Below are 27,991 nucleotides of genomic sequence, written 5' to 3' on the forward strand. Positions count from 1 at the left end.
ATGAACGCCTTTCCTCCTTGTCTCAGTCGATGAACGTCCCGCAATCTATTTGTTTGTTCAGCATCGATACGTATCGTTTCGAATCGATTAGCAAAAAAATTATAAACACGAAGAAAAAAAATTAGTAAATCGAAAATAAATAGAAAGAAAATGGATTAATTGTAAAAGTTGCAAATAAGAAAAAAAAGTGATTTAAAATGCGTGTTATTATAACATTGATTATCACGATATTCTTCGTTGTTTATGTTGTCGATTCTAGTATTACACGGGATGAAGGTAAGATGATATTATTATTTTGATGTTTTCATTTTTTTTATTTTTATTTAAATTTTATAAGAATTTCTTAATTATATATATATTATAAAATGATGGAAATTTGAAAGAAATTAAAATGATTCAAAGCTTTTTAATCTCAATATAAAAATTATCGAATTCTTTGATTTTATTTATATTTTAAGATATTTTAAGATATATAACAATTGAAAAACAAATTTTTTCTATTTTATTTTTGTTCTAATTTTTTCAGATGTGATATATTGATATTATTTTATTTTCTTTTATTTTATACAAGAAAATATTTTAAAACTTTAAATTTCTTAATATTATTGTTATAAAATGTTCTAAAATTAATTATAAAATATTTAATTTTATTAAAAACATTAATCTTGAATTCATAATCAAAGTCTTGAACTTTAATTTTAATTTATATTAAATTTCAATTTGTTTAAAAATTTTAAGCTATTATTTTTTTATTTGGCTTTTTGAAAATAAAACAAAGTGAAGTATAGTAAAACACCGTCGAACTGTTCTCATAAGATATTTACGGTATTGCAAACCAGTCTCCCTGCAAGTTGACAAAAAACCCGATAACGGCTCGCACAGGGCAATAAATTGTTTTCACAGTCAACATTTTAATTTGAAATTATTGTTCTCACGTTCATGTTCAATTGTAGAAATAAATTACTTCGAATTCGAAATTTAAAAGTTTATGTCATTTAATATTGCTTTTCTTCATTCAAATCTGTTTTGTAGATCTGGAGAAAAATCTTCGAGAAAGATGGAACGACGACTTTGCCATTGTTTTTTCAAACATCAAATCAAAAAAGAAACAATTTCAAGCAATGGTCGAAGTCCTTTTAACAATAAAATATGAAAAATCTAAATCAAAAATGGTACTTATGCTCGACAGACGAGCAAAACGAGGTAAAAGAGAGAGCTTTTGTAAAAATTCACTTTTCACCTTCTCATTACTTATAAATCTTTATAAAATAACATTTTTTTGCACAAGTACACCTATATCTTTTTCATATAATAATTCATTTTTTTTTCAGAATTTCATTTTATCATTTTCTCATATATAAAAGAAACCGAAATTGAAACAATAATCATATTTCAGTAATCCTCGAGAATATCGACGAAGCTGGCCATCGCATAGCACAGCATATTAACATGGACAATTTGAATATGAATTCGAATTTTCCATCAAAGAACATAATTTTCCTGTTCCATCAATCTCAACCAGGAGCTCGAATGGCCGTTTACATCGATTGCATTTATCGAGGCGTGATACCTTTGAAGAAAACCTTCCGTGAATTAGCAAATAGCGAAGATAACCTTCTTATAGAAGCGGTGAGTTTTTATAGCAAATAATTTCCATGTTCGAAAAAAAACTTGAAGCTTTTTGAATCTCGAAAAATTTTTACGTTTTGAAGAAACTCTTTCAAAATGTTCCTCAATTAAAACACATCATAGAAATTTAAAAATTATAAAATTTCGTATATTGTCCTCACACTTATTTATTTCGCATTTTTAAAAAAAGTGCACTTATCACCATTTTCTTATTCTTTTTTTTTTTTTTTTTTCATTTTTATTTCACATCTCATTTTGTCGGAGAATAAATGATCAAATATGCTTCCTTTCTTTTTTCTTCTTTTTTTTTTTTTTTTCTTTTTCTCTATTTCAACAAGAATTTCACAGTTGTTAGAATCGGTTACGTTACACGCCGTAGGATGATGTCTTTCCAAATATGGCCGGCTAAGGCAAGGCTGCTCGCCTTTATTACGTACAGTTGCTAACTCGTGCAACGCATTTAAGCATAGCGAATTGATTTCGATTCGCTTAGGCTTCATCCTTATTAAATATATATATATATATACACGGCCCACTTTCTTACAATTGCGCTTGAGATATGCACGCAAAAAAAAAAAAAAAAAAAACGATGATCATATAATTGATGATGGAACAGGAGAGCAAAATAAGATTTTCCTCGTTTAATATTCATCAAGACTAATTGATATACAGATCATTACATATTTCATGAAAATAAACTTGTTAGGAATGATATTATTTCTTGCTAGTTGTAATATTTTATCGTTGCTTTATAAATTAGGATTATTTAACTTTAAATTGATATGTAACATATAAAATCGATAATTTACAAATGTAAGAATAAAATATTTTTTCGGATATTATGTCTTCAGTTTAGGGAAAGGAAGAGTCAAGTAAAGGTATATCCATTAACAAGAAACATGGAGGCTCTGCAAGAAGAGAATTGTCTTAGCACTTTAACTGATACAGATATAGAGTCTCAAGAATTAAGATCGATCGACAATGATAACGATTTCGAGACACCTTCGTTCAATATTGCTCGTATAAATTTACGGAACAAACAAAATCATCATGCTCATCAATCGAAGGAATACAATCACGATGAAACGACCGATTCATTCGAAGGTATAGATCAGGTCAATTTGGATTCGAGACAATCAAATCACAATCGTCATTCCGTTCGAGATCGATTGAATCGATATAGTCACGAAAACGATCGTAATAGGTATCCTGAATTCGATCAAGATTTTTCGAGTCTAATGAAACGTTTGCAACAACCTGAATATTTCAATGAACATATTCAGGAAAAGCTTGAAGTATTAAGTAATTTGAATGAATCGGATATATTGAATCAACCAATTAGTATACATCATAAAAGGGTTCCAAGAAGAGGAGACATAGGGATACAATCCTTGGATGAAAGAGGTAAGTGTATTGAAGAAAGATGAGAATATAATTATTGAAAACATTGTAATCGAATAATTATAAAAATACAATCGTTCGATTGATCAAACGAGCGAAATTATTGACACTTTTTTCATTTTGGAAAAATTTAACCTCTTCAGGAATTGACATGTGTATATTTAATTTTTTTAGAATTTAAAATTATTTTAAAAAATTAAAATCTGTTGAAGAATTCTTCATTATAGAATTTTTTAATAATAAAAAAAAAAGCATTGATAATATTTTATTTTACTTGACAATTATTATTTTGAAAGTATTGTGCCTTTGATATTTTAATAGTATCCCTAAAAAGGTTAAGTGAAACAAGCATTCTTCAATTATTTGTCAAATAAGAAGATTGTTTTTATTTTTTTTATCTAAATCTTAAAAATTGCCATTATGAAGTATCTCTTAGATTTAAATAATTGAAGTTAATTAATATATATTTTCAATTTTTCATCAATTTAATAATGAGAATATTTAGATGTTTTGATTTTTGTGATTCACCCTATATATCTGATTAGTCATGGAAAAAATAAAATGAAATAAATTTTTTTCTATGTGTTAAACAATTTTTAATGATATTTTTAAATTTTCTTATAATTAATAACATAATAAGGAAATAACGCGTCTTAACTTTTATTCTTAACGACATTTTTAGAATATCTTTTTTTTATTATAATTGATTGACTAAGCAAAAAAATCACCGCTTAGAAATTACTTTATTACTATGAAATATTCATGTTTTTGCTTAATTTATAAAAGTTAATGACACTAATAAAACACTTGTTTTCTTCATTTCCATTGCTGATTGAATTTAAATTTGCAATAAAAAAAATTGTATATAATTATATAATGTTCTATATGTTTTCTTAGAATAATTCTTTAAGATTATATTATCATTTTAATTTTATATCTTAAAGTTAATAAATAATTAATATTTGAATAATAATAATACATAAGTAAAAAATTATTTTTACATTATAATTTATTATTATATAAATAATATATAATATATAAGTAATTTTGAATAGATTAATTAAAAAATATGATTTCATAGTTTGTCTGACAGATAATCAGATAGTGAAAACATTGAACGAGTTGATTGGAGCTACCAAAAAGATCTGGCGAGAAATCGAGTTAAACGTGAGTAATAACGTTATTCGAAATTATTCAAGAATATTTAATAGATTGTTCTTAATCAAGTATATTTTTCCAGAGATTGGAAACGCATCGCGTTCTCCAATTAATCGAAAATTGCGCAGCTTGTCGTGAACCATCCGGTGAGTGAAGTTCTGCTGTATTGAAAGAATTAATTTAATCGACAAGAAAATGTCTTGATTCTCCATTGTTTCTTCATTTTTAAATTTTCTTTTCTCGCTTTTCTTGATTGTTTGCTTCGCGACAATTTCTTTAATTAACGACGTTAGTTGTGTATACATAATTATTGGTTACATAGATGATGAAAGATCATCTACATAAATGTATAACATGGCCTTACATTGCAATAAATGAATATTTTTTGCAAAATAATGTTGTCTCTTAAGAAATTCCAATTTTTTTTTTTGTTTGAATAACATTTCGTTGCGTTTAATTGTGAAACGTAATTAAAATTAAAATAATAAGAAGATCCTGAAAAACTTAGAAAAAAAAAAAAAAATGTTTTAAAATTTTGAAATTCCCACATCTGCATTAAATCACATAAATCAGTTAAAATTAATTAATCGAATAATAAATTGCACGAAATTCAAATATAATTGTCGGGAAAATAATAGAAAAGCGTTAAATTATATAAAAGCCAAAAGTGAGTTGTAAATATACAATTTCAAATAAAACATTACACATGTATATGTTTTTTTTACTAATAATATATTACTCATTTTTGACTTTTATCATACATTTATATTTTTATAGTTTGTTAATTCGTTAAATTAGAATAAAAAAGATTGTCAACAAAATCGATTTAGTGATTGAATAATGTCTTAAACTCTCGGACGATTTACCTTGGATCATCTTATAATTTTCTAAAATTTATTTTCTTTTTTCCAAATATCCTTTTCTAGTATCATTTTTATTAACAATCATAATATGTAATTTTATCAATAATAATCCAAGATCGAATCATTACAAATTGATTGATCGTTCGAGGGTTAAGAAATTAAAACGGATTCCGAGTTTATCTTGATTTAATTTCGCAAAGAGAAAAATGTTTAAAAAATGTCAAAAAAATTCTGACGGACAGAAATCCGTTAAATGGCCGAAAAAATTCTTGAAATCACGATATCCTGTCAAGAAATTGATCTTGGCAATTCCGCAGTTCTGACCACGACGCCAGCACCACCTAGTTGCTCTTACAAATCGCCCTGCTTCCCTGGCACAGAATGTCGTGATACACCACACGGACCACAATGCGGAGCATGTCCGCCAGATTATACCGGCGATGGATATCGTTGTGTGAAAATTACTTGTGCACATAATCCTTGCTTTAAAGGAGTCAGGTGCTACGATCAGTCGGATAGATATAGGTAAGAGTAAAATCGATGAATTAGATATTAAATATTTGCTGACAATGTTTTATGAAATTATTTCCTATGATGTGTGAATATTTTTTCTTAATCCTTTAACACAGAGTTATCTTATAAAATTTTTTATCTATAAGATATCCAGATAGAAACAATTTTCCCAATATTTGAATATTGTCATAAGATAGGAAAAATTACGTTTAATTAAATTTATGTTAAATTAAATATCCACGTAATCGTGAAGAATAGATAATAACTATAGAGTGTTTCAACTAAAGTTATTATATATTATTTGTCGAATATTTAAATATTTAATATTTAAATATAGTAAGTAATATCTATTTTAGCGATTTTTATCGTTATTTTCACCAATTCTCATAAATAGGATTTTAGAATGAACTTCAAACATACCAAATGAAATAATTATTAAGTGAAATTTAACATTGATTTTTATCGATTTTTATCTATTTCATATACGTATCAATGACTTCGAAAAAATCATGTCTTTTGAAAAATGGAATTCAATTCCAAATGACTAAAGTAGGCATTAATTATATTTTTGGGAATCAAAGATTCCATTCTTACCATTAGAAGAGAACCTTCCTGCATCTATATATTATGAATCTATATATTTTTTCTTTCTTATTAATATTTTACTACTTATAATTTTATTGTTTAAAATTTTTCAGTTGTGGAAATTGTCCCTTTGGTTACATAGGTAATGGCAAGCATTGTGAGCTTAAGAATGTTTGTGAACCTAATCCATGTTATTCAGAAGTGCAATGTGATTTGATTTCTGAACCACCATTTTATAGGTAATAAAACAAAACATGAAATTAAACTATTTTGTAGTATAAGAAAAAATTTTGATTAAATGTAATGATTTCCAGATGTGGTGTTTGTCCAAATGGATTCACTGGCAATGGCTCTGTATGTGTTGACATAAACGAATGCAAATTAGCACAACCATGCTCTTTAGGGGTACAATGTACCAATCTTCGTCCAGGATTCAGATGCGATCCTTGTCCACCAGGATATACTGGTACAATGATCGAAGGAGTTGGCTTAGAGATTGCAATGAGTCGTAAACAAATTTGTCAAGATATAAACGAATGTGAAAATAACAATGGAGGTTGCGATCCATACATGGAATGTATTAATATGGAGGTAATATAATTTATACATTTATGTATGGATGATAAAATTTTTTGAAAAATAATTTTAAATAATTTTTATATATTTACTTAAAATAAATAAATAAATTAATTAATTAAATTCCATTTTTTTGTTTTAGGGCTCGTATAGATGTGGTGCATGTAGGGCAGGTTTCATCGGAAATCAAACAGTAGGTTGCCATCCTAGTCACAGCATTTGTCCAGATTTAATAACCCGTTGCGATGTGAACGCCGAATGTGTTTGTATAGATACTAATGTATATTCATGCAGAGTAAGAAAATTATTAACTTTTATTATTTAATATTGTTTTAATTATGTCAAAAATGTTATAGATGATTAAAACATAAAAATATAATTCTAGTGTCGCGTGGGATGGACTGGAGACGGTCTAATTTGTGGCGTAGATAGAGATAATGATGGAATTCCTGATAGGAATCTTCATTGTCGTGATCGACATTGTCGTATGGATAATTGTCCATTAACACCAAACAGCGGACAAGAAGACGCGGATAGAGATGGCATAGGTGATGCATGTGATCCAGACGCTGATAATGATGGTGTTTTAAATTCTTCAGATAATTGTCCTTTCATTTCAAATCCTGGTCAAGAAGATAGTGATAGTGATGGTCCTGATTTAATAGGAGATATTTGCGACAATTGTCCTCAAGTAAGAAATCCGAAGCAGGAGGATAGCGATGATGATGGCATCGGTGATGCTTGTGATCCCGACATCGATAATGATGGTGAGATTTTAGAAAATAATATAAAAATTTTAAATAATATTTGTGTATAAAAATTGAAAAATTGAAGTGTTATTTGATATACATTTTTATGTTATAACGATCATATTAACTATTTCATAAATTAGGTAAAAACAACAAAGAATGATATAATTTTGCAGGTATTCCGAATAATCAGGATAATTGTCCAAAAATAAAAAATCAAAATCAAAATGATATAGATGAAGATGGAATAGGCGATGCATGCGATAATTGTCCTTACGGATATAATCCGAATCAATTAGATCAAGATGGCGATGGAGTAGGTGATGATTGCGATAATGATAATGATAGAGATAGAGATGGAGTACAAGATGATAGAGATAATTGTCCTGATGTGGCAAATTCAGGACAAAATGATGATGATCGCGATGGTATAGGAAATGAATGCGATAATGATATGGATAATGATGGTGTGCCAAATTCAAGTGATAATTGTCCTTATGTATATAATCCAGATCAACGTCATACGCATAGTAAGTAGAATGTCATTGGATTGTGTTGTTTGAACGTATAAATTTGAAAGTTTGATAAATAAAATACCATTGTTAATCATTATCAGTTTATGTATAAAAAGAATTTATTTGCAGATAATTTTATCGGAGATGCTTGTTGGCATGATTATGATAACGATACCGTGAAGAATATATATGATAATTGTCCTAACAATAGTTTGATTTGGGCGACAGATTTCAGGAAATATACTACAATTGCTTTAGATCCATTTGGTACAGCTCAAGAAGATCCTGTTTGGGTAATACACAATGATGGTGCAGAAATACAACAGCTTGTGAATAGTGATCCTGGAATTGCCATTGGTAAAATTTTAATATTTATATACATTTTTTTAAATATTAAAATATTAATTTACGATATTAATTTTTAAAAAATCTGAAATTATTATCAAGGTTTACAAGATTTACCTATATTTAAATTATTTTAAATATTTAGTAAAACTTCAAAGTTCTACTTCAAACTACTAAGTTCAAAGTAACACAAATTTAAATATTTCAAAAAATTCCGAAATCTTTTATCTTACAACTTTTAATTCTTATTTGCAACAGGACCGGACATTTTTAGTGGCGTAGATTTCGAGGGTACATTTTTTGTTGATGATGATGGAGACGATGACTTTGTTGGTTTCGTATTCTCCTATCAAGATAATCGTAGATTCTATATTGTAGCCTGGAAAAAAGCTCATCAGCCATATTGGGTGCCAACACCATTCAGAGCAGTAGGTGATCCAGGAATATACTTAAAACTTGTCGATTCAGATACTGGTCCCGGTGAAATTCTCAGAAATAGTCTCTGGCATAATGAGAATACAATAAATCAAGTAAAAATTCTTTGGCACGATCCAAAAAAAATTGGCTGGAAAGAAAGAACGTCATATAGGTGGCAATTATTGCACAGACCTAAAATAGGTCTAATCAGATTCCGACTTTATCAAGGAAAACAGCTAATGGCAGATTCAGGAAACGTCTACGATTCAACCTTGAAAGGAGGAAAATTAGGTGTTTATTGTTTTTCTCAAGAAAAGATTACTTGGTCGAATTTGTTATATGTATGTAAAGGTAAGAAAAAAAAGTGATGTCTTGCATTCAGATCGGAATTTTATCTCGCAATTTACTTAAACTATATTTAAATTCATAGTAATTGAAGTAAGTGAAGTGAATCTTTATGTGTTAGTGATAATTAACACAAAAATAATTAACTATAGCAAAAACATTCATTATTTTAAAAAAAATATACCTTTTTTTATCTAATAAAATATTTCTTAATTTTTGTAATATTTTTCAGAAACTGTTCCTTTATCAGTATGGAATGATTTGCCATCGAACTTAAAGAAAGAAGTAAACGTGGATATAAATAACGAAATAAAATCTCAATACAATCAAAAATCTATCTATTACGACTCACATTAAATTTTCAAATTTTATTTTGTTACATCGGACAAATGCGATTAAATCGAATATTATAGATTTGATTCATATGTCCCGTTAAAAAATGAAAAAATACTCGTTACTATGTATATACATATGTATGATTTTATGTAAGTATGTCTTTCATTTAATATGATTAAACTTTGTTCTATCCTTTTTTTTTTTAACTTTTTTTTCATTTTCTTTGTATGAAATTCGAAAATTTATAACATTTAAATGTATATGATTGAAGATATAATATGACAAATATATTTTAATTAATTTTTTTTTTTTTTTGCTAAAGATGAACAAAGTTTATACGAGCAAAATCTTAAAAATATATTATATTTTGTGAAATATATATATATATATATATATATATGCAACGAATGCTTAATGCTATTTAATAAAGGAAGATTACAGTCTAAATGTGCGCTTTTTGAACAAATTGAATTACATTTATTAATTCTCAATTGGTATCAGAAACCGAAGATAATTCACAAATATTTGAATTAAGTTAATCTAGCTTTACAGTATTTCATTTTATTTTCATGCAGTCAGGCAAGACTTTTATCGGTTCTGATCTCGCCTAACAACTAACAAGTTCTTCTCAATATTAAAAAACCTATATGAGTATATACTTCAACATTTGTATTACATATAAGAAAATATCTATTATAATAAGAGATTCTAATGTATATTTATTTTGTTTAAAATATTTCTATTGAATATTATAAAAAAAATATAATTTTGATGAAATAAATTTACTACAACGAAGACAATTTATTATAAGGAAGAATCTCGTATATGACGGAGAAAATTTCAAATTTCTATATGTTGTTTAAATTAAGAAAAGATGTGTAATTTATTAACAATATAATATATTGTAAGGTACCAAAAAAATGTAATAAATATTGAAATAAATAATGCATACATATACATAATATTTAGGCCCCTACAAAAAAAAGAATTTATTTTTTATTACGAATAAAATTTCATTATACACTTTCTTTGATTTACACGAAATATTGATTCTCCAAATTTTCATTTGATTAAAAATAGCCAAAAGAAAACATAAGAAAAAAGTCTTTGCCCGATGTAAAAATATTTATTTCAAGTATTTATAGAAAAACAATAATAATTAAAGTTTAGAAAAAACAATTTTTGTAATTTTATTAATTGTTATTTTTCAAAATGATCAATCTTTTCTTTTCGTCAAGAAAATTAACTAATCGAATGCATAAACTAATAAATCGAAATAATGTAATAAGAAACGATCGAATAAGAATTTTAAACAATAACAATTTCATACAGAAATATTATTTTGTAAATGATATGTACAAAAAGTTCGTGTAAATCGAGAAGTGAGTGTAATTATTTTTCGCTTCTTATTCGTTTACAAAAATTATTATATTTATAATACTTTTTTTTTGAATAAATACTTGAAAAAAAGTCTAGTATTAAATTATTTATGAATTCTCCTATTTATCCAATGTGTTATTTTAATATTTTCCATGAAAACACAAAATCCATTTCATTATGTAAAATTATGTTTTTCCTACCAGATCGTAATTAAAAATACAACTTAATTTTATATATCTGTATTTACACTAAGGAACATATAGATACGATTATTTTTAAAGTGTTGCAATTCCTTTTTGAGAAAGTTTATAATTGTAATTGTGGAAGTGAAAGTTATGTTTCTTTTAAATGCGCTATCCATTGAAAGAGGCCGAATAAATATACAATTATTATAAAATAATAATATAGCGTATATATAAAGTACATAAGGAATAAATATAATGAATTTACAAATAAATACTTATTATTATAGTTAAATTTATATGTATAGATATTAATCTAAAAAAAGACGAGATATCCATAGAAACAAAATAACAATGTTACGCAATATTAATTTATAAACCGTCATGTTTTCTATTTAAAGACTATAAAAAAAAAGTAATATCAATCATTCATAATAACTTCATAATTTCCAAAATATATCGTATACATATAATATATAATACTTCTTTTTCCATATACTTACAGGATGTTAATATAAAGTTTTTTAAAGGATCGATTCTAGGCATTAAACAAATACAAAAGTTAATATACAAAGAAGGTTAACTGAAATTTATTAAATAATTAGAAGTTGAACAAAAGGAAATGGAAATAAAATAAGAGTATTTCTGTTACACTGTTGTCGCATTTTGTTTCCATCTCACTTCGTTTAACGCTAATTTCAATGTAATGAATATATCTTAATCAATATTTTTATATATTTGTTTGTTTCAATCTTTAGAATCGATCTTTCAAAGATATTTCATGAACATATTAACACTCTGTACATGTATACATATGTAGATATTTGAAATACATATTTTTAAACCGATTGAAGATTAATTAAAATCAAGAATTAATTGTGAAGTAAAAAAAGTTAGTAGTTAATAGATTAAAAATTCGTAATTTTATTATTTTTATAGAAGTTTCAAAGAGAAAATAGAATATATTAATTGTAAATTTCGATTTAGTAAAAGCTTATAAATTTTCTGAGTGAAGAAGAAGAAGAAGAAGAAGGTGAAGAAAGAAGAGTAAAATATGTATTTAATTCGTCATAGGCGAGAAGACAGTCAATCGACGAAGTTAATGATATAAATTTTTTCCGAGTCTTAGAATAAAGTTTGTTTTGCGATTTGCGATGCAGGGTGTTTCGAAAACAGCTGTTTAATTTTTTTAATATTATGCATAATTTAAAAAAAATATTTATAATACAAATATGAATTCAAATTTTCTTTTTAAACTTTATAAAACTATATATTTATTTTCATACAACGTGTAATAGCAAGATATCCTGACTCTGCTTTATCGACGCTGCACTGATTACGTGCAATTAATCCTCATTGATAGTATTGGATTTTTTTCAGCAATGTGTTAAATCATCATTTGAAGATCACTATTTTTTAAACTAATGTAAATAACAATAACAATAATAATAGTTTTGTAGCTATCTAGAATAAATTAAATAAAAATACAATTAACACTTTTTCTCATTGGATGCCGCGATTCTTTTTCGAACGATTCTTTTTCCAACTCATGACATTCTCGTATGTATCTATGTGAAATGATATTTTATTTTCTACATATGATTTTTTAAAGTTCAATGAAGTAAAATCATTTGTAAAAAAAATAGATAAAATAGATAAAATTGTCAGAAAAGAAGCAATATAAAAAAAAAAAATAAGTTTCGTATTTTTCATTTTCGTTCTATTTTGTTTTGTTATTTTTGCAGCTGGATAATTTTCCGAAACACCCGAAAAGTTAAAGTTTAAACGAAAAATTCGATTTTAACGAATGAAACGAACAGTTAAGGCTGTTCCAGTTCGCACTCGTTATGGCAGTGATCGCTCAGAGTTTGATCGCTAAGGCAGTTGAGCGCTATTTAAAGAAAAAAAGAGCAAGAACTCCTGCAGAGAATCATCTTCAAGAACACACTCTCATTTGATAAGATTCATCCATATTTTTTTTTTCCTAACGTACAAGCTAAATATAGATAAAATAAATCTGATGTATTTCACATGCCAACGTACACTTTTTCTTTTAGTATACGAGGAAAAGTTATAAAAATAAAGAGATTCCATTAAATTCAAAAATTTCGTTTCCTAACCTAAATTTCATATTGGAATCTATAATGCGTATCTCTCTAAACATCTGCAAATAAATCAAGTTTAAAAATTTCTAGTAAAGAAAATTTAATAAATTTCAAATGAGATACGAGTAACCTTTAATTTTTAACTTTTTCTCATACATTCGTATAACATTCACTTTTTTTTCGAAAAATTTTCTTCCTCGATTTTATTTTCAAATGTATAGTAATCAACTACTGAACACTTCGACCTTCAACTGGAAATCTATAAGTATGATTACAATTGATGTAACTTTTTCGTTCGACGAAGTCAGTGTTGTCGAATTATATTTAATAGAAACTATTGATATACAAGGTGTCAAAGAAAGGAATATATGTATATTTTGAGAATATATAGTATCAGAATTAGCAAAAATGTCATAAGCAATATTTGAAGTGCAATATATACTTGTTATACATAAAAAAAATGCCATAAGCGCCATCTTCATTCTTTTAAAGTTACGTTATATCAGCACAAAATAATTATTTAAATTTATAATTTTCCATAATTTATTTTTTTAATTTATTTATTTATTAATTTATTTTAATTTAATTTTTCTATATTATTTGTCTATAATATTTTTTGATTCAATTTATAATAATTGAAGCAAATAATAATTAATTATATTTACATGATACTTTTTCATTATTTTATTTTTTTTATTTATAAATATTTATTTAGCAATATAGTAAATTTTTATGTATTTTTACTCATTTTACTATTCTCTAAAAATATACGACATATCAAATTTTTGAACTTGAAAATTTAGTGAAAAAAATCAATTAGAATCAATCAGTTCTAAATATTCTAAAAAATTATTATCCTTTCTTTAACACTCCGTATATATCTTCGTTGAGATTATATTTTTGTCGATAGTGTACACATAATTCAAATTTTTATTTTATAGATTCGATTATTAAGTTTAAGATACTATTTTGTTAATTGAACATCTTAACAACAAGTTTTAAAATGTATATATTAAAAGAACAAGTTGCAATGAACGAGTTCTTGGCTATTTTATTTGGTGGTCTAACTGAAATCAAAATCAGAAAGAAAATACACATTCAGAAAATCTATTTTCACTCACAGATCTATTCGATGTCCTAATATCTGCACAATCAAATCGAATCTCAATTAAATGCATATTTCTGTTCCCTTTATAAAACTACATTTATCTAACTATGTAAATCACATTCGAAAAAATGTCTTTCGAAAGAATATCCGTTAAGAAGAATAATATTTACAAGGAACAAAAATGAATTTGAGAAAGTGAAAAAATTAAACAAAAAAAAAAAAAAAATTCTGCTAGATTGACTTTAACAAATAACTAAATATCTATTATAAATATAAAATAATAACATCGTATAACGAATAAAAATTCAATAAACTTCCAATAAATTATAGTCTTTACACTCTATTGATTATTACATCGATAAATAATATCTGTCTTCGAATATAAACTTCAAATGATTAAATTAAATAAACATATAGGATACTACACAAAAAGGCAAGGCACTTGGAGACTTGCGCTTAGCCGAGTATAATATCCCGTCTCGAGTTTCGAAGAGCAAGTCCCTGCGCCATCGATGTCCTCTTACTTATTCCCACATGGATCAACTATTTATAGAGTCGTTACGAATTTTCATTCTCAGCTATTCTAACTCTGACGCGTGTCCTCGAACGGATCTTCTTTTTTATTTCCTCTCTTTTTTTCTTTAATCAAGATAATAGTTCTTAGGCAGATACTTCTTGGAAGTTTTCTCATTCGTTTTCTTTGAATAAAATCTTCTGACTCTTTCAGGCTTTTATTGTGGTCCTAGTCACGTGCTTTTCTATTTTAAATCAATTTTAACAACATTGTAAATATTCTTTCATTCATGTAAACGAAGAAGACGATATCCACACTTAATAAATCTCTCTCTCTCTCTCTCTCTCTCTCTCTCTCTCTCTCTCTCTCTCTCACACACACACACAGATTCCATCCATTTCGATTTCACCATCGTATATTATTATCTGTTAGATTTAAATAACATTCTTGTTTCACTTATAAAACAATTACACACGAAATGCTTCGAAATAGTTTGAAATCGTATGTTTTACCGCTCGAACCTTTACTTCGTTTATCTAACTCTTATCTAACACGAACTTTGTCTTTTCTTTTTGATAATGAAGTTATTATTGGAATAGTTCGATTCAATATAGGATAAAAGCTCTGGTTACCAAGCATCCGTATATCTTACGTCAAACTCTTGCAAAGCTGGTAAACATTTCTTCAGGGATTCGAACGTTTGGACAGAAAGTTTGGTGCTGTTTAGATTCAGTTTCCTTAAGCTCGTTAACGCTATAAAAATTAAACGAACGTCAAGGTTAATTGCCACAAGGGATATAATTTGGATTTTTCATTAAAATTGAAATTTTGCAAAATTATTATCCTTCCAGTAAATTTTATGGATCAAATTCCTAATTTATATTGCTTTACACTTATACTATACATATCTAATCTAATCCCTAAATTATAAATACGTATACATCTCATGCACTACCAAGTTAATTGGATAACTAACTATTAAAATTTGGTTGCAATAATCAGAGTTCTATCATGCTATATTCTATCTTACATACTATGTTCTATCATACATTCTTCTGTACTTACAAACCAAGGTAGAGATTCCTTTATCAGAAACAGGGGTCTCGCAAAGATTCAGAACCTGCAACTTTTGCAGATGTTCACTGATCATTTGTAGGCCTGCATCACCAAACTGCGTAGCCCACAAGTTTAAATGCCTTAAAGCTGGTAATTTGATTAACTGCTCAGCACAAGCTGAAGTGACCGAGGTAAAAGCCAAACTGAGATATTCCAGGCTACCAAGAGCTCTTCCATTCAAAAGAAGAGCGACGTCTGCGTCTGTTGCACGGGCTGGTAATGTTAATCGTCTAGGACCTCCTTTTCGCAGCTATTTGAATCAAAAAGTGAACGAGAATTATTATATAACTCACTTATTATAAGAACTCATAAGAAATATTTATTCTAAATAATTATTCTAATTTTTTTTAAATTATTAAAAAAGAATATTATATATTAATTACTTGTATGTAATTCATCCTAATTAATACTTGTAATTTATGTTACTCACCAGTTGCTGTAAATTCTTTTGTCTTTGGCAAAGAGCAGCATAACGTTCTTTACCCGAGGTGGTCGATTCCAACGCACTGACTATTTGCAATTTAGCTTCTTTACTCGACAACAAATGCCACTCTAACATCAAGCAAAGAGCTTCTTGGGCAGCTTCGCAATCTCTTACCGCCAATAATATACAATCATCGCGTACCTGTTTGGTCAACCAGCTGATAAACTTCTTTCTTCGACAACAGCATGCCAGCAGTGTTGTTAGCTAAATACAAAAAAATTTGAGAATTAATATCACATTATGATAAAAAGTAAAAAAAAAATTACTTACCATTTCACCGAACAATTCTCCTTGATCAGGACAATCTGGACTAGATGGCGCGGCGATATGAATCCATCCAGGTCTAGATTCCCTGACTGGAAGTAGAACACGGTGAACAACGCACCTTGCGTCTTTTGCCAAACGGTTTATCACGCACATTAATATAGATTGTTGAACCTCCTTTAAAGCAAAAGCTTCATCCGGAAATGGCACCGGTTGCAACAAAGCACCCATTTCTGGCCTCCAATCGGCATATTCTGATCTGAAAAAAAAAAAGATTTAACAATCAATTCTTAATTCGGTCGAAGATTTATGTTTACTGTTTATGATAATGAACATACGTAATATTTAGCACCAACAAATAACAATCCAATGGCGGGAAAGTTGACGATTTCTCGTTTTCTGGTAAAGAACGTTTAGCCACTTCAAACCTGTAATTAAAATATGATAAAATTCGCATTAGTGCATAATAAATTATTATTTTTATTCATTCGCGTATACGCGTGTGTTTCATTTAACATCGTAACATGCAAGAATGTTCTCTACTGCGATTTATTTCATATCGTAGCAGATTTTTTTTTTTTCTGAACAGACGTGCTTTTGGCATATCGTGACATATGGAATTCTAAATCTTACCTCTTTTTTTTAATGCTCCTCTGCGTGTATAAAAAAAAACAAGCTGACGTATTTACAAGCCAACACAAAAGTAACAGCTACTTCAAGTTGGAAATAAAAAAATTTCACTTGAATATTTTTTGCTTTTCATTGATCCTTAACAACATATTGTTGAAGAATAAGAGTCTGAGACTTTAATGGATTACTCGTTGAGAGGGATAAAAAATTCTTGATTCAGCATAAAACCTGAAATAAATTTTTTCGGAGAAAATGTAACCTTTGTATTATTGTAATATTGTATGGGTAATATATTAAATTTAAATAAAATAAATAATTTAGAAATATGTTTAATTATAAAAATATAAAAGAGATATTATATATAATAATTAAAATTTTTAAACATTACATATCAATCAAAAATAATAGAAACGCAAGAAATCTTTATTTTTGCTTTCACAATATATTCAGAATGAATTTTTTTTTTATTTTATTCTATTTAATTCATCTTTATTTCTTCATAAGAAAGATTGTGTATCCTTAAAATCTTAAACTCTTTTTTCTTATTATATGACATTTTGTTTAAATAATGAAAAAGAATACAAGATATAATACAAAATTATATCAATGTAATGAATAATTCCCATTGTAATAAAACAAAATATTGATAAAAAAAAAATTGTATAATTTACTATTAAGGATAATGAATTGAAAATGAAGCAATACATTAATTTCACTTGATTTTCTATAATTTAGAAAATATTTTATAATGTAATAATATGTAATATATTTTTTACAATATATTAAATACAATATTTATAGCATATTTTAAATAATATAATATATAATATAATAACAATATATTATATATTATTATGTTTTTATGTTAAAAGTTGGAACTTTAAGCAAAAATAAAATGAAAATGTTATTAAAAAAAAAAAAAAAAACTTTAACGTCAAACTGTGTGAGATTTTCCGTAAAATTGTTTCCAAGCAACTAACTAAAGTCATATTCTTCGCTAAAGGGTTTAGTTTCTGCACTTTCAAACAAGATACGCCAGAACATCCGTGCCTTTGATACTCTTTAATGAAGCATGGATAAAATACAGGGTGAGTCACGCAATTTACAACGATGCACTCACCAAGTGCAATTAGTCTTTTTTTTTTTTTTTTTTTTTTTAAATAAACTCATACGTTTTCTTCAAAAAAAAATACATCTTCAATATCATTTTGTATGACAAATATTATTATAAAATAAAATTAAAGACATCTCGTGAAATATTTCAAATCTATTAATTATCTTAAAATCTTAATTCCAATTCTCTTAACAGTGAATCTTGAACATTGAAACCATCGAATTTTGAGACTATAATATAAGCCTAGTCAAGATTTCATCCGATCTCGCCCGAATATTTCCGATCTTTCCCGAAGTTCGAGTTTGAGACAAGGACAAGACTGCACGCTTCTAGTACATAATTAAAAATCTATAAGCAAGTGTTAAATGTACAATTTACAATTTGTAAACCGTCAAAACGATCTTTCTATGTATAATCCTTATTTAATATCACATATCTGTACAATATAATCGCATCTCTTATTCGTGAATAGAATAAAAAACAAAAAAAAAAACTCACCTATGAAAAATCGCAGCAACACAAACGGACACTAAATTAGGAAGCATCCTTGGATGAGGACAGTCGCTACCAGATCCATGAATCGAAGCGATGTAATCCCTGATAGCTTGCTCTCCGCCTGTCGCGTATAGGGAGGCTATGAACACTTGTAATAGTTTCCTCATGTCCAAAGATTTGCCGAAATCCACCGTGTGCTTCAAACATCTTGTAATCGCAGGGCTTATGGCTGTAACCAATGACGACTGTGGATGTTGTTGGGCTAGCTTCACAAGAACTCTCGTCAAACAAACCGGAAGCGCTACTTTGTCCAAAAGTGGGGACACCACGGAGAGAATAACTTCTGCCCAATGTTTACGATCGTTTTGATATTGAGATATTTCCTCGCTTGATTTTTCCGAATTATTTTCGATTGGAGATTCGACGACAGAATCCTCCAGATGCTTCGCGACAGCTTCCAACGGTGCCACCGATACTCTCTCGTCTTGAAGCGATGTCCATAACGCGAAATCTACCATCGATTTTAGCTCCTTGATGATCACTTCCTCCCGAGTATTTAGAGACACTAGATGCTGATATTTGAAAATACTCCTCTGAAAAATTGAAAAATTTAAAAACAATTAAATATAACTTATGATAAAATGAAATCCTTGACTATATATATACATATATTTTGATATTATTCGATAATTGTCAGAAATACATTCTCAGTAATTTTTCTATGTATTTCATTGTTATATAAGTTGTAACGTGTACCGGCAGTATATAGATGCAAATTTGAACGGACGTAACCGAACTGGGACGAATCAGAAAGAGACGGGAATATCGTCTAATTGCAGTGTTTGTTCGTTATAAGCTTGGCTATAATAGAATATGACAACTATAGAAAGATAAAAAAGAATTTAGAATTGAAGAAGATTTTGAGAAAAATTTATAATATATATTTTAGCGTGAAAATTGTTTTAATTCAAATTCAAAAAAAATTTTTTTCAATTAAAAGAATGAAAAGAGCATGAATTATATCATTTGTGTAATATTTAAATTAGTGTTTAAATGAATTAAAATAAGTGAAGATTTAAAAAAGAGATAAATATATTCTAAATTCAAAGAAATTTACCTTCCATAGTATCGAATGATACCATTGGTCCCTCGTATAAGCATTATTCGCTTGGAGAAGAAGAGAACTGTTTGGCAGAACTATGCTAAGGCAGTTCTTGTAAGTAGGATCCCATCTTGTAACAGCATATTTCCGTATATCTGACATGTTGCTATACGGTATCGGTTGTCGAAAAAATCCCGTTCGCTGAAACAAATTGCACATCAATTAATAAATTATATACAGTTGTTGAATTTATTTAGAAAAAAAATTTATAAAATCGAATATTCCGTATCAGCGGCATAAATCGTACCAACAATCATAAAAATCGATAATACAGGCGGTGATTCATCGAGTCGACTCGGTTTACACTGTAATAAATATAATTTTGTAAAATGAAAAAGTGAATATTCCAGGCTAGCTGATTTTTCACACTCTAATTTATATTTGTATAGCATAAAACACGAGACGTGTTTGCGTGAAATTGCAACGTGTGTGATTCTCGATGTATGTACACGCACGTGCGTTGTGTAAACACCCACACACACACACACACACACCACACACACACACACACACACACACACACACACGATACAGGACAAAAGGGAGATGCACGTGCGTATACGTGTACGTGTGCCTCACTTGCGTCAAAGCTGACCCTGAATGCGTCTCGCGACCGTTTCAGATTACGCTTGCATCGTGAAAAAGACAATTTGATTTATTTTTCATTTTTCTTTTTTCGTGGTTACCTGATAGAATAACGAGTTCCAATCCGGTTATACGTATATTTCGATACAAGATTGTTATCCACGTTAATTTTTCGAGTTTGAATATTATGGCGATCACCAATGTGGTGGAAGATATCGTTTCGAGCGAAAGGCAAACGTTACATTGGGAAAAAAGGAAATGCTCGGAACGAAGGAATAATATTAATACAACAATTCTTTGAATGCTATTGAATTTGTTAATAAATAAAATAGAAATTGTGTTGATATTATTGTAATATAAATAAGATTGAAAAAATTTTAATTATTTTTTCTTCGCTTGCTTTTTTCATAAGTGATATAAATTTACAATAATAAACGATCTCTTAGTTTTATGTTTCTTATATTAATTCGTAATTTGTAAATTGCTTAAAATTGCTAACGCGAAACAATATTAGAATGATTTATCGCAATTAATATATCTATTTTTAATTTTTAACAAATTTTTAACTCTCAACAATTATAATCTATGAATTATTAACTTTTAATGATATCATAATTAGGAAATATTATTACAACAATAATTATTTATTATTATTTAATACGGTATTACTAATAATTATTAATAATTGTTCTCTTAATATTATATATAGAAATTATGTACAATGAATTATATTAGATAAATGAAATTCAAAATTGAAATTTTTTTGAAAACATTTAAATTCCTTTTTTCTTAAAAATTATAAGTATATTATTGTTGCAACAATGAATAATATATATTTTAATATGATCATTTATTACATTAAAATTAAAAAAAATTTGTTAAAAAAAGCTATATCGATACTCGAGTTCATAAAAATTAAAAAGTATTATCAACATTATAAAAAAATATTATCAATTCATTTCAATACCGAAAATACAAATACATAATTAAATTACTATTATCACAAAGCTATCTAAATTGTGATATTCGTACAAAAAAAAAATAAAGAAATCGAAAGAAAACTATTGGCACAATATGTAAAATTGTATAAATATTTGTAATTTTTTTGTGATATCCTATGTTGGATAAGCCGTTTGAATTTGATAACTGCACGACACTTGCGTGGCAATGATTTGATTAATTGTACACAAAACTAAGTTGATGCAAATGATTAATTTGTTTTTTAATTTTTATCGGTAAGTTTATATAATATAGTCTATTTTGCTTATGTATATATTAAGCATGAGAATTTATGAATTTTATTAAAACTTTTGAATCAAATAAAAGTGCACGTTAATCATTGAAAAATGTACAAGTAATAGATGATAGAAATTTCTTTTAAACAGTTCTTTGATCTTTTAAGTCGATAATATGGTCAATGAAGTGAAAAACATGTTTCTTTGGATAATGAAAACTTTACCTTTGGGCCATTGATGACGCACATGACACGAAACTTATTAAAGTCAATTATGTACAAAGATACGATAGATTATGACATGCAAAATACAGAAGTTCGCAGTTTATTTCTACGAAAATTTCAAATTTGCATTGGAATGAACAGAGATATAAAAAAAATTGAACGAAGAAAGGTATCTAGCTTATACAATAATTTTAAATTATATAATCTGCCTAAATTTTATAAATCTATAAAAATTTAATTTCTTTTTAAGTATAACAAATAACAAAGTATATATATATATATATTTCAAAATTATATTATCAAAATTAATAATATAAAATAATAGTATAAAATAAAATTAAACATCTTATACCGTTTTTATCTTTAAACTCTTCAAATATTTATTTTCAATGATATATCTAAATCTTTTAAACTAAACTTGAACTTCGTCCAAACTTACATTCAATATATTCGAATAATAATTTATCAAGAAAAACTTACCGTCTTAGACGAGATGCAGGTATCGTTCAAATAAAGATGATGCGTCTCCCATCTTCTCAGGTATTTACTCGATAATATTTTTTTCACCAGATTCGTATAATTCAAAAAGCACACCTGAATGTCCCCCTCCTCTATTGGTTTAAACCTAGGCCCAACAGGACCTGGGCTAGGACTAGAACCAGAGGATCCACTAGTTGGCGAACATCCAGCACTCTGCCTCTCTAAATTAGGACAAGATCTCGCAGCAGGTAAACAAAATGTGCTTTCCAAACTCTCCGGTTTTAATGTGTCTATTCTAGAACTCTTTTCCACGTTAAACGAGTTACAAGCGTCAACCGGTGTCGATTCGGCGCTTGATCTATGATTACTATCCGAGGACAATTGCGGGGAACTGGTGCTGGTCATCTCTTGTCGCATAGCTCCACCATTAACACAGAGAAAATTGTAATAAGGTACAGTTGACGAAGATAAACCAGCGGTAGATGGGCCAGCGGGGCTCAACGGCAACGAGGATCCTTCCTCCGTCTCTGTTTCCGTTTCCTGATTGAATATATTCTTCTCTGATTCGCTGAACACATTTTGCAACGAGGATATATCGTTCTCAGACACGGCTGTCACTCTCGAGTTTCTTAGCGCGTCTTCCTCCGAGTCTACAGAATCGATCAGCACCGACGGCGACGAGTTCGTGAGTAGCGTCGTTTTTCCGCTTTTATATTCTTTCTCTTCGTCTCCGCATTCTTTATTCGAGACAGGTGAAATGGGTTCAATCGAGTCGTTAACCGCATCCAGACTGTCTTCTTTGTTATTCGTTGAATTTGAGGAATCATTGGAACGAAGACGGAGAAGTAATTTCTTACACCGTCTATTACTGTACGATTGCTTTTCCGGCACAGAGGAAGGAATCACGTGGTGATTCTGTTCGTTATCTTTTAAAAGTATATTGCGATCGTTCGATTCGTCTATACCATTCTCGACAATGATCACGGAAGTTGGTGCCGTCAAAGAATCTGGCCCAGGTGACAAAGTCTCCGGATCTAAGTAATCCGCTTTAATATCCGGAAGTGTACTGTCCGTGCTACTAGTGTCAGAGACTAGAGGTTCTTGATCAATATATCCGATTGAGGAGCCAGAACCTTCACTCGCAACTTCCGAGTCTTGTCCATCGCACTTAGAGCTCGAATTCTTATTCACTGGAAGAATGATACTCATAGAGGAAGTCTTCGTTTTATTAGAAGACAAGGAAGATACGAGCACACGTGAGGCGCGTGTGAACGGCGTTTGGAAACAAAACATGTCGAATTGACGATCCTACGTATTATACACGCACAAATGTTTGTTCTCGTTTGCACTTGGTTTTTTTTTTCTATTTAAAATTTTCGTTTAAAATTTTGCTTGATCACTCTGGGGTATCTTTCAATGACCCAATTTGGTCCGCGCCGTTTTCACATTTGACGTGGAACGATCGACACCAAGCGATGCAATCAAGGCAATAAAAAGAACGATGTTTCTTGACGTTAAATCTCAAAGAAAGGAACCTTTGTCCCGAATTCCGCGTTCGATGTCCCAATTTTCCTCGACTCGCTCCTAGAATCCCTCGAACCGCGTCAATTAAGCTCCAGTGGATCTCTCGACCGACCTAGAAACGGTCGTTCACCGCCACCCCATTCAGACAAAGCAATTCAATGAGCACAGTGACATACACAGGGTTGCACAACAATGATATCGAATCAACAACGCGCATTAGCACATACCGATTTATATCCGATCCGCATATATAAGATAACCTTCAAAAATAATTAAACCACACTGTGATCGAACGTTTTCTTCATGCATTGTTGGTCACAGCACATTTTGCCACGAAACGACATGCACCACTTGTTTCTCTATCTAGCTATTCCCGTGATTTTCGATTGTGCCACTCGTTCAATCGAATCACAAAACTAATCACTCGCGCGGCGATCAACACGTTTCTTGCTCTGGAAACAAAAAAAAATGAAAAATAGTTTCACGCGGTAAAGAAGTACTATCTGTTCGCGCGTGTTGCATGCACCAGTTTCTCTCTTTCTATCTCTATCTATTCCTATATCTTTCTCTTTCTATCCGTTTCCATGACAGAACGAGGAAATATGAAACGAGCACCAAGTTTGTCGACGAATTCTCCTTCTGGCTGACAATGAGTCGATGAACGACAAATAAAAAAGCGAAGAAGAGAGAGAAACAAAGGAAGAAGAGAGGAGAGAACGAGAGAAAGAGGGAGGCGTGTTTCCGACGTGACGCTTAAATGTCTGACACGATTGTGAACAAGCACAGGTGGGGACGTACTTGGGGTTAAGAAAAGGAGAGAGGGCGTCGCGGCGCTCAGCGTTTCGCGGTCGATCAATGACTAGTCGCGAGTTCGTTTCGAATTATCGTGTTTCTGCTACTTACTCTTCTCTTTCCATCCCTCTCTCTTCCTCCTTCATTTTCTCCCTTTTTCTTTTTATTTTCAATGCTCATTTCGTTCATCTTGTTTTGTCATTTCCATTTCGTTCCTTCTTTTTTCTTTTTATTTTTATTTCAAGTTTCATTTTAAATGGTAACCGAGAAAAGTAAATTTGGCTTGTGTCTGGGATAAATATACTGATACTGTTTAAAATTATTCAAAAGGTTTTTCCGAAAATAATTTCCGACAAATTTTCCTGACTTTTTTTTCTACCATTCGTTGGATTTCTATTTTTATGCGATTCACAATAATATGCACGTTGTGCACAAATAAAACATGAATGTTGTTAATGAGGTTATGATACATTGCTTTTTCGTTTTAAAGAGAATTTATATATCTCGTACAAGAAAAAATCAATTTCTTTTGTTTTATATTTCTTAACGATAACGATATAGAATATATATGTTTTATAATATTTTCATCGTATATATTATAGTTTATAATCTAATGTGACATAATCTAATCTAACAATTAATAATAATACTTTACTTATATATATAATTTTTTAATTTTTTAATATTTTATGTTATATTTATATGAAAATCAAAATAAATATCTTTAAAAACTTCAAATTAAAGTATTTTTGCATTGTTATAGATAAAAAATTATCAATTTTAATATTCTTTATAATAAATTTCACCAAAAAATAAGTTTTATTATTATATAGAATAAAATTAGATTCTTTTAAATATTGATTATTGAGTTTTTTAGCTATTTAATCTCTTTTAATTTCTTTTATATTATTTTATAAGAATTGATTTTACAAAATTGATTTTATAGAATTGATTGCATATATTTATTTGTCATACATTGTACTATTTTTGAAAGAAGGAATTCAAAACTTTAATATTAATTAATATTATAGATAATAAATAACTATTGTAAAAATAATAAATAATTATTTATTATAAATTTTAAATATAAAATTATTTTTTCTATCAATGATTAATATTCGACTCTGTTTATTTCTCAAAAACAAGCATCAATTAATTAAACGATATTTAATTATCAAATAAATTAGCATTACATTACAGATTTACAATTAAAGATTAAAATTCAGTTTTTTACTTATAATATATAAAGTAATATCATCAAATCTCAATTTTTATAAATAAATCAATAAATGAAATAATAAATTTACTTCTCCTTTAAATTAGAATACCAATTTCAAACAATTTCATCGATTTTAATGAATTTTATTTTATTACATTTATAATTCAATGCATCATTTCAGATAAAGTATGTCAGATTTTCATTTGAACTTAAAAAACTGATAAAATTATTTGTTTACAAGTATTACATTACTTGTGTCTCAAAGATTGATTGTATTTCGTCTTGCATTGAAAGAATTCATAAATAAAGTTGGCAATTATTCGAAATTAATATATACAAAAATAAAAATTAAAAATTAAAAAGTAGTCTTAAACCGAAATCGCTATATTTAGTTTATCGAACTGATTCGACTGTTCACCCGAATGACATCATCAAAAAAAATCACGTTTTAATGATGAAAAAGAATGAAATTTACGACTCGAGAATTTTGTCAAGAAACACTGTAAAATTATTGATAATATTGAAATCCAATTAAATTTTTCTGTAAAAAATTAAATAATAATAAAATAATTATATAAAAATAATAATTAATCTTTCTTCAAATATTTTTTTTTCTTATTTTAAAATATTTAAAAACTTTTAGATAAATAATCTCAATTAATAACTAATTTTTTTCTTTTTCTTAGTTTCAAAAATATTGAGATATATTTAATTTTTCTAAAATATTTTTATTAAACTAACATTTTTTTTATAATTAATTATAAAAATTATAAATAATTTTTATAATTAATCAACTAAAATGAATTCGATGAGAAAATGTTTCAATTATTCGTATTACATCTTCGTTATTTGTTATCTTTGTTATTTAAACAATTTATTGAATAAACTTTTTATATTAAATTTTTGTAGATGAATTGCTGAATTCCTAATAAAATTTCTAACATTTGGAAAATTATATTTAATTAATTTCAATTAAAAAATAATATTAATTGAAATATCGTATAATAGATTCAATATATTTTGAGTATATTATAAAAAAATATTTATTATTAGAATTAAGATCTTTAATTGATCATTTATTGAAACATTCTTGATTTATTTTTTATACACTGATTTAATTTCGTCATATTTGTATCTATCGGTGAAAAAATTTTGCCATTTGTATGTATCTTTGAAAAATTGTGAACTTTTTTAATTTAATTTTCTTTAGAGAATATTAATAGAAATATTCCGAATGAAGTTAATTAAATAAAAAATCAAGAATACATAGAAAGTGTGGTAATATATTTTATTAAAATTCCCTAATTATTGAGTAACCATCGCAAGACTTTTCTTTAATTCTCACTTCAAACAATACGTCAGCAATTTGTACACATCATTACGACATCTGTAGTTACTATTTAGAAGTTAGTTTTTATTTGAGCCTATTATAACCACTAAAAAAAAATAGAACTTTTGTACTCACCTCATTTCTTATTTTAACTATATTTTATTGTTTTTTTTCAAATTCATTCTGTCAAAACTCGATATATTCCGAATAATTATAATTATATTGTACACATAATCGAAATTCAGTTAATATTATAAGATTCGGAACATGATTATAGCATCGTATCCAACTGTTCACATAAAGTAGAGGTTTGTTTAACATCTCAAATCATTGACATCGCAACCTCGTGACGAGTTCGACTACCACTATTCCGGTCGTATGATGCAGCTGACTGTCATATATTTATGTTGCGTCAAAGGTTCATATTTATAAAGCTTCCTCATTCCTCTACGTAATAGAAATCGATGTAAACGGTCCGTCTTCATTGATTACCTTTAGTTTGATCGCTTATAAATTAAAATAAAGCTTACGTTCGCAATGAAAAAATAAAAAAAAAAAAAAAAGAAAAAATCAATTGTTAATAAACAAAGCAAATTGCGAAAAAAAGAGATTTTAT

The 27,991-nt window shown here is 27.9% G+C and overlaps 2 protein-coding genes across 7 annotated transcripts; one reads left to right on the top strand and one right to left on the bottom strand.

The window, feature by feature from the left end:
• On the top strand, positions 1–10,396 carry Tsp (Thrombospondin). 4 transcript variants are annotated; one of them, XR_015292908.1, is made up of 16 exons: positions 1–276; positions 1,033–1,203; positions 1,397–1,629; positions 2,481–3,033; positions 4,112–4,197; positions 4,271–4,334; positions 5,345–5,576; positions 6,263–6,388; positions 6,464–6,740; positions 6,868–7,020; positions 7,111–7,492; positions 7,651–8,004; positions 8,119–8,346; positions 8,593–9,102; positions 9,329–9,581; positions 9,755–10,396. XR_015292908.1 is itself a non-coding variant. In XM_086911060.1 (15 exons), exons 1-15 carry the CDS (start codon positions 198–200, stop codon positions 9,451–9,453), a joined length of 3,573 nt encoding a protein of 1,190 aa, XP_086767186.1. In that variant the 5' UTR covers positions 1–197; the 3' UTR covers positions 9,454–9,622. The 4 variants fall into 4 exon arrangements, 3 of the variants coding, with proteins under 3 accessions (XP_086767186.1, XP_086767187.1, XP_086767188.1); XM_086911060.1 differs by lacking the exon at positions 9,755–10,396 and having other exon boundaries at positions 9,329–9,622; XM_086911061.1 differs by lacking the exon at positions 9,755–10,396 and having other exon boundaries at positions 5,369–5,576; positions 9,329–9,622.
• On the bottom strand, positions 8,091–27,885 carry LOC100871728 (C-Maf-inducing protein). Of its 3 annotated transcripts, none has more exons than XM_086911063.1 (10): positions 27,511–27,885; positions 22,511–24,486; positions 19,942–20,127; positions 18,828–19,417; positions 16,924–17,013; positions 16,592–16,844; positions 16,268–16,525; positions 15,787–16,087; positions 11,498–15,474; positions 8,091–8,836 (listed from the first exon to the last, which is right to left on the bottom strand). In XM_086911063.1, the coding sequence occupies exons 2-9, from the start codon at positions 23,801–23,803 to the stop codon at positions 15,350–15,352; spliced, it is 3,096 nt and encodes a 1,031-aa protein (XP_086767189.1). In that variant the 5' UTR covers positions 23,804–24,486; positions 27,511–27,885; the 3' UTR covers positions 8,091–8,836; positions 11,498–15,349. The 3 variants fall into 3 exon arrangements, with proteins under 3 accessions (XP_086767189.1, XP_086767190.1, XP_086767191.1); XM_086911064.1 differs by lacking the exon at positions 27,511–27,885 and having other exon boundaries at positions 22,511–24,146; positions 24,262–24,857; XM_086911065.1 differs by lacking the exons at positions 11,498–15,474; positions 27,511–27,885 and having other exon boundaries at positions 22,511–24,857.
• Positions 27,886–27,991: the final 106 nt, after the last annotated feature.

The sequence above is a fragment of the Apis florea genome, unplaced genomic scaffold (genome assembly GCF_048593485.1).
Source record: "Apis florea isolate Af1SG1 unplaced genomic scaffold, ASM4859348v1 contig_3203_pilon, whole genome shotgun sequence".
Lineage (NCBI taxonomy): Eukaryota > Metazoa > Arthropoda > Insecta > Hymenoptera > Apidae > Apis > Apis florea.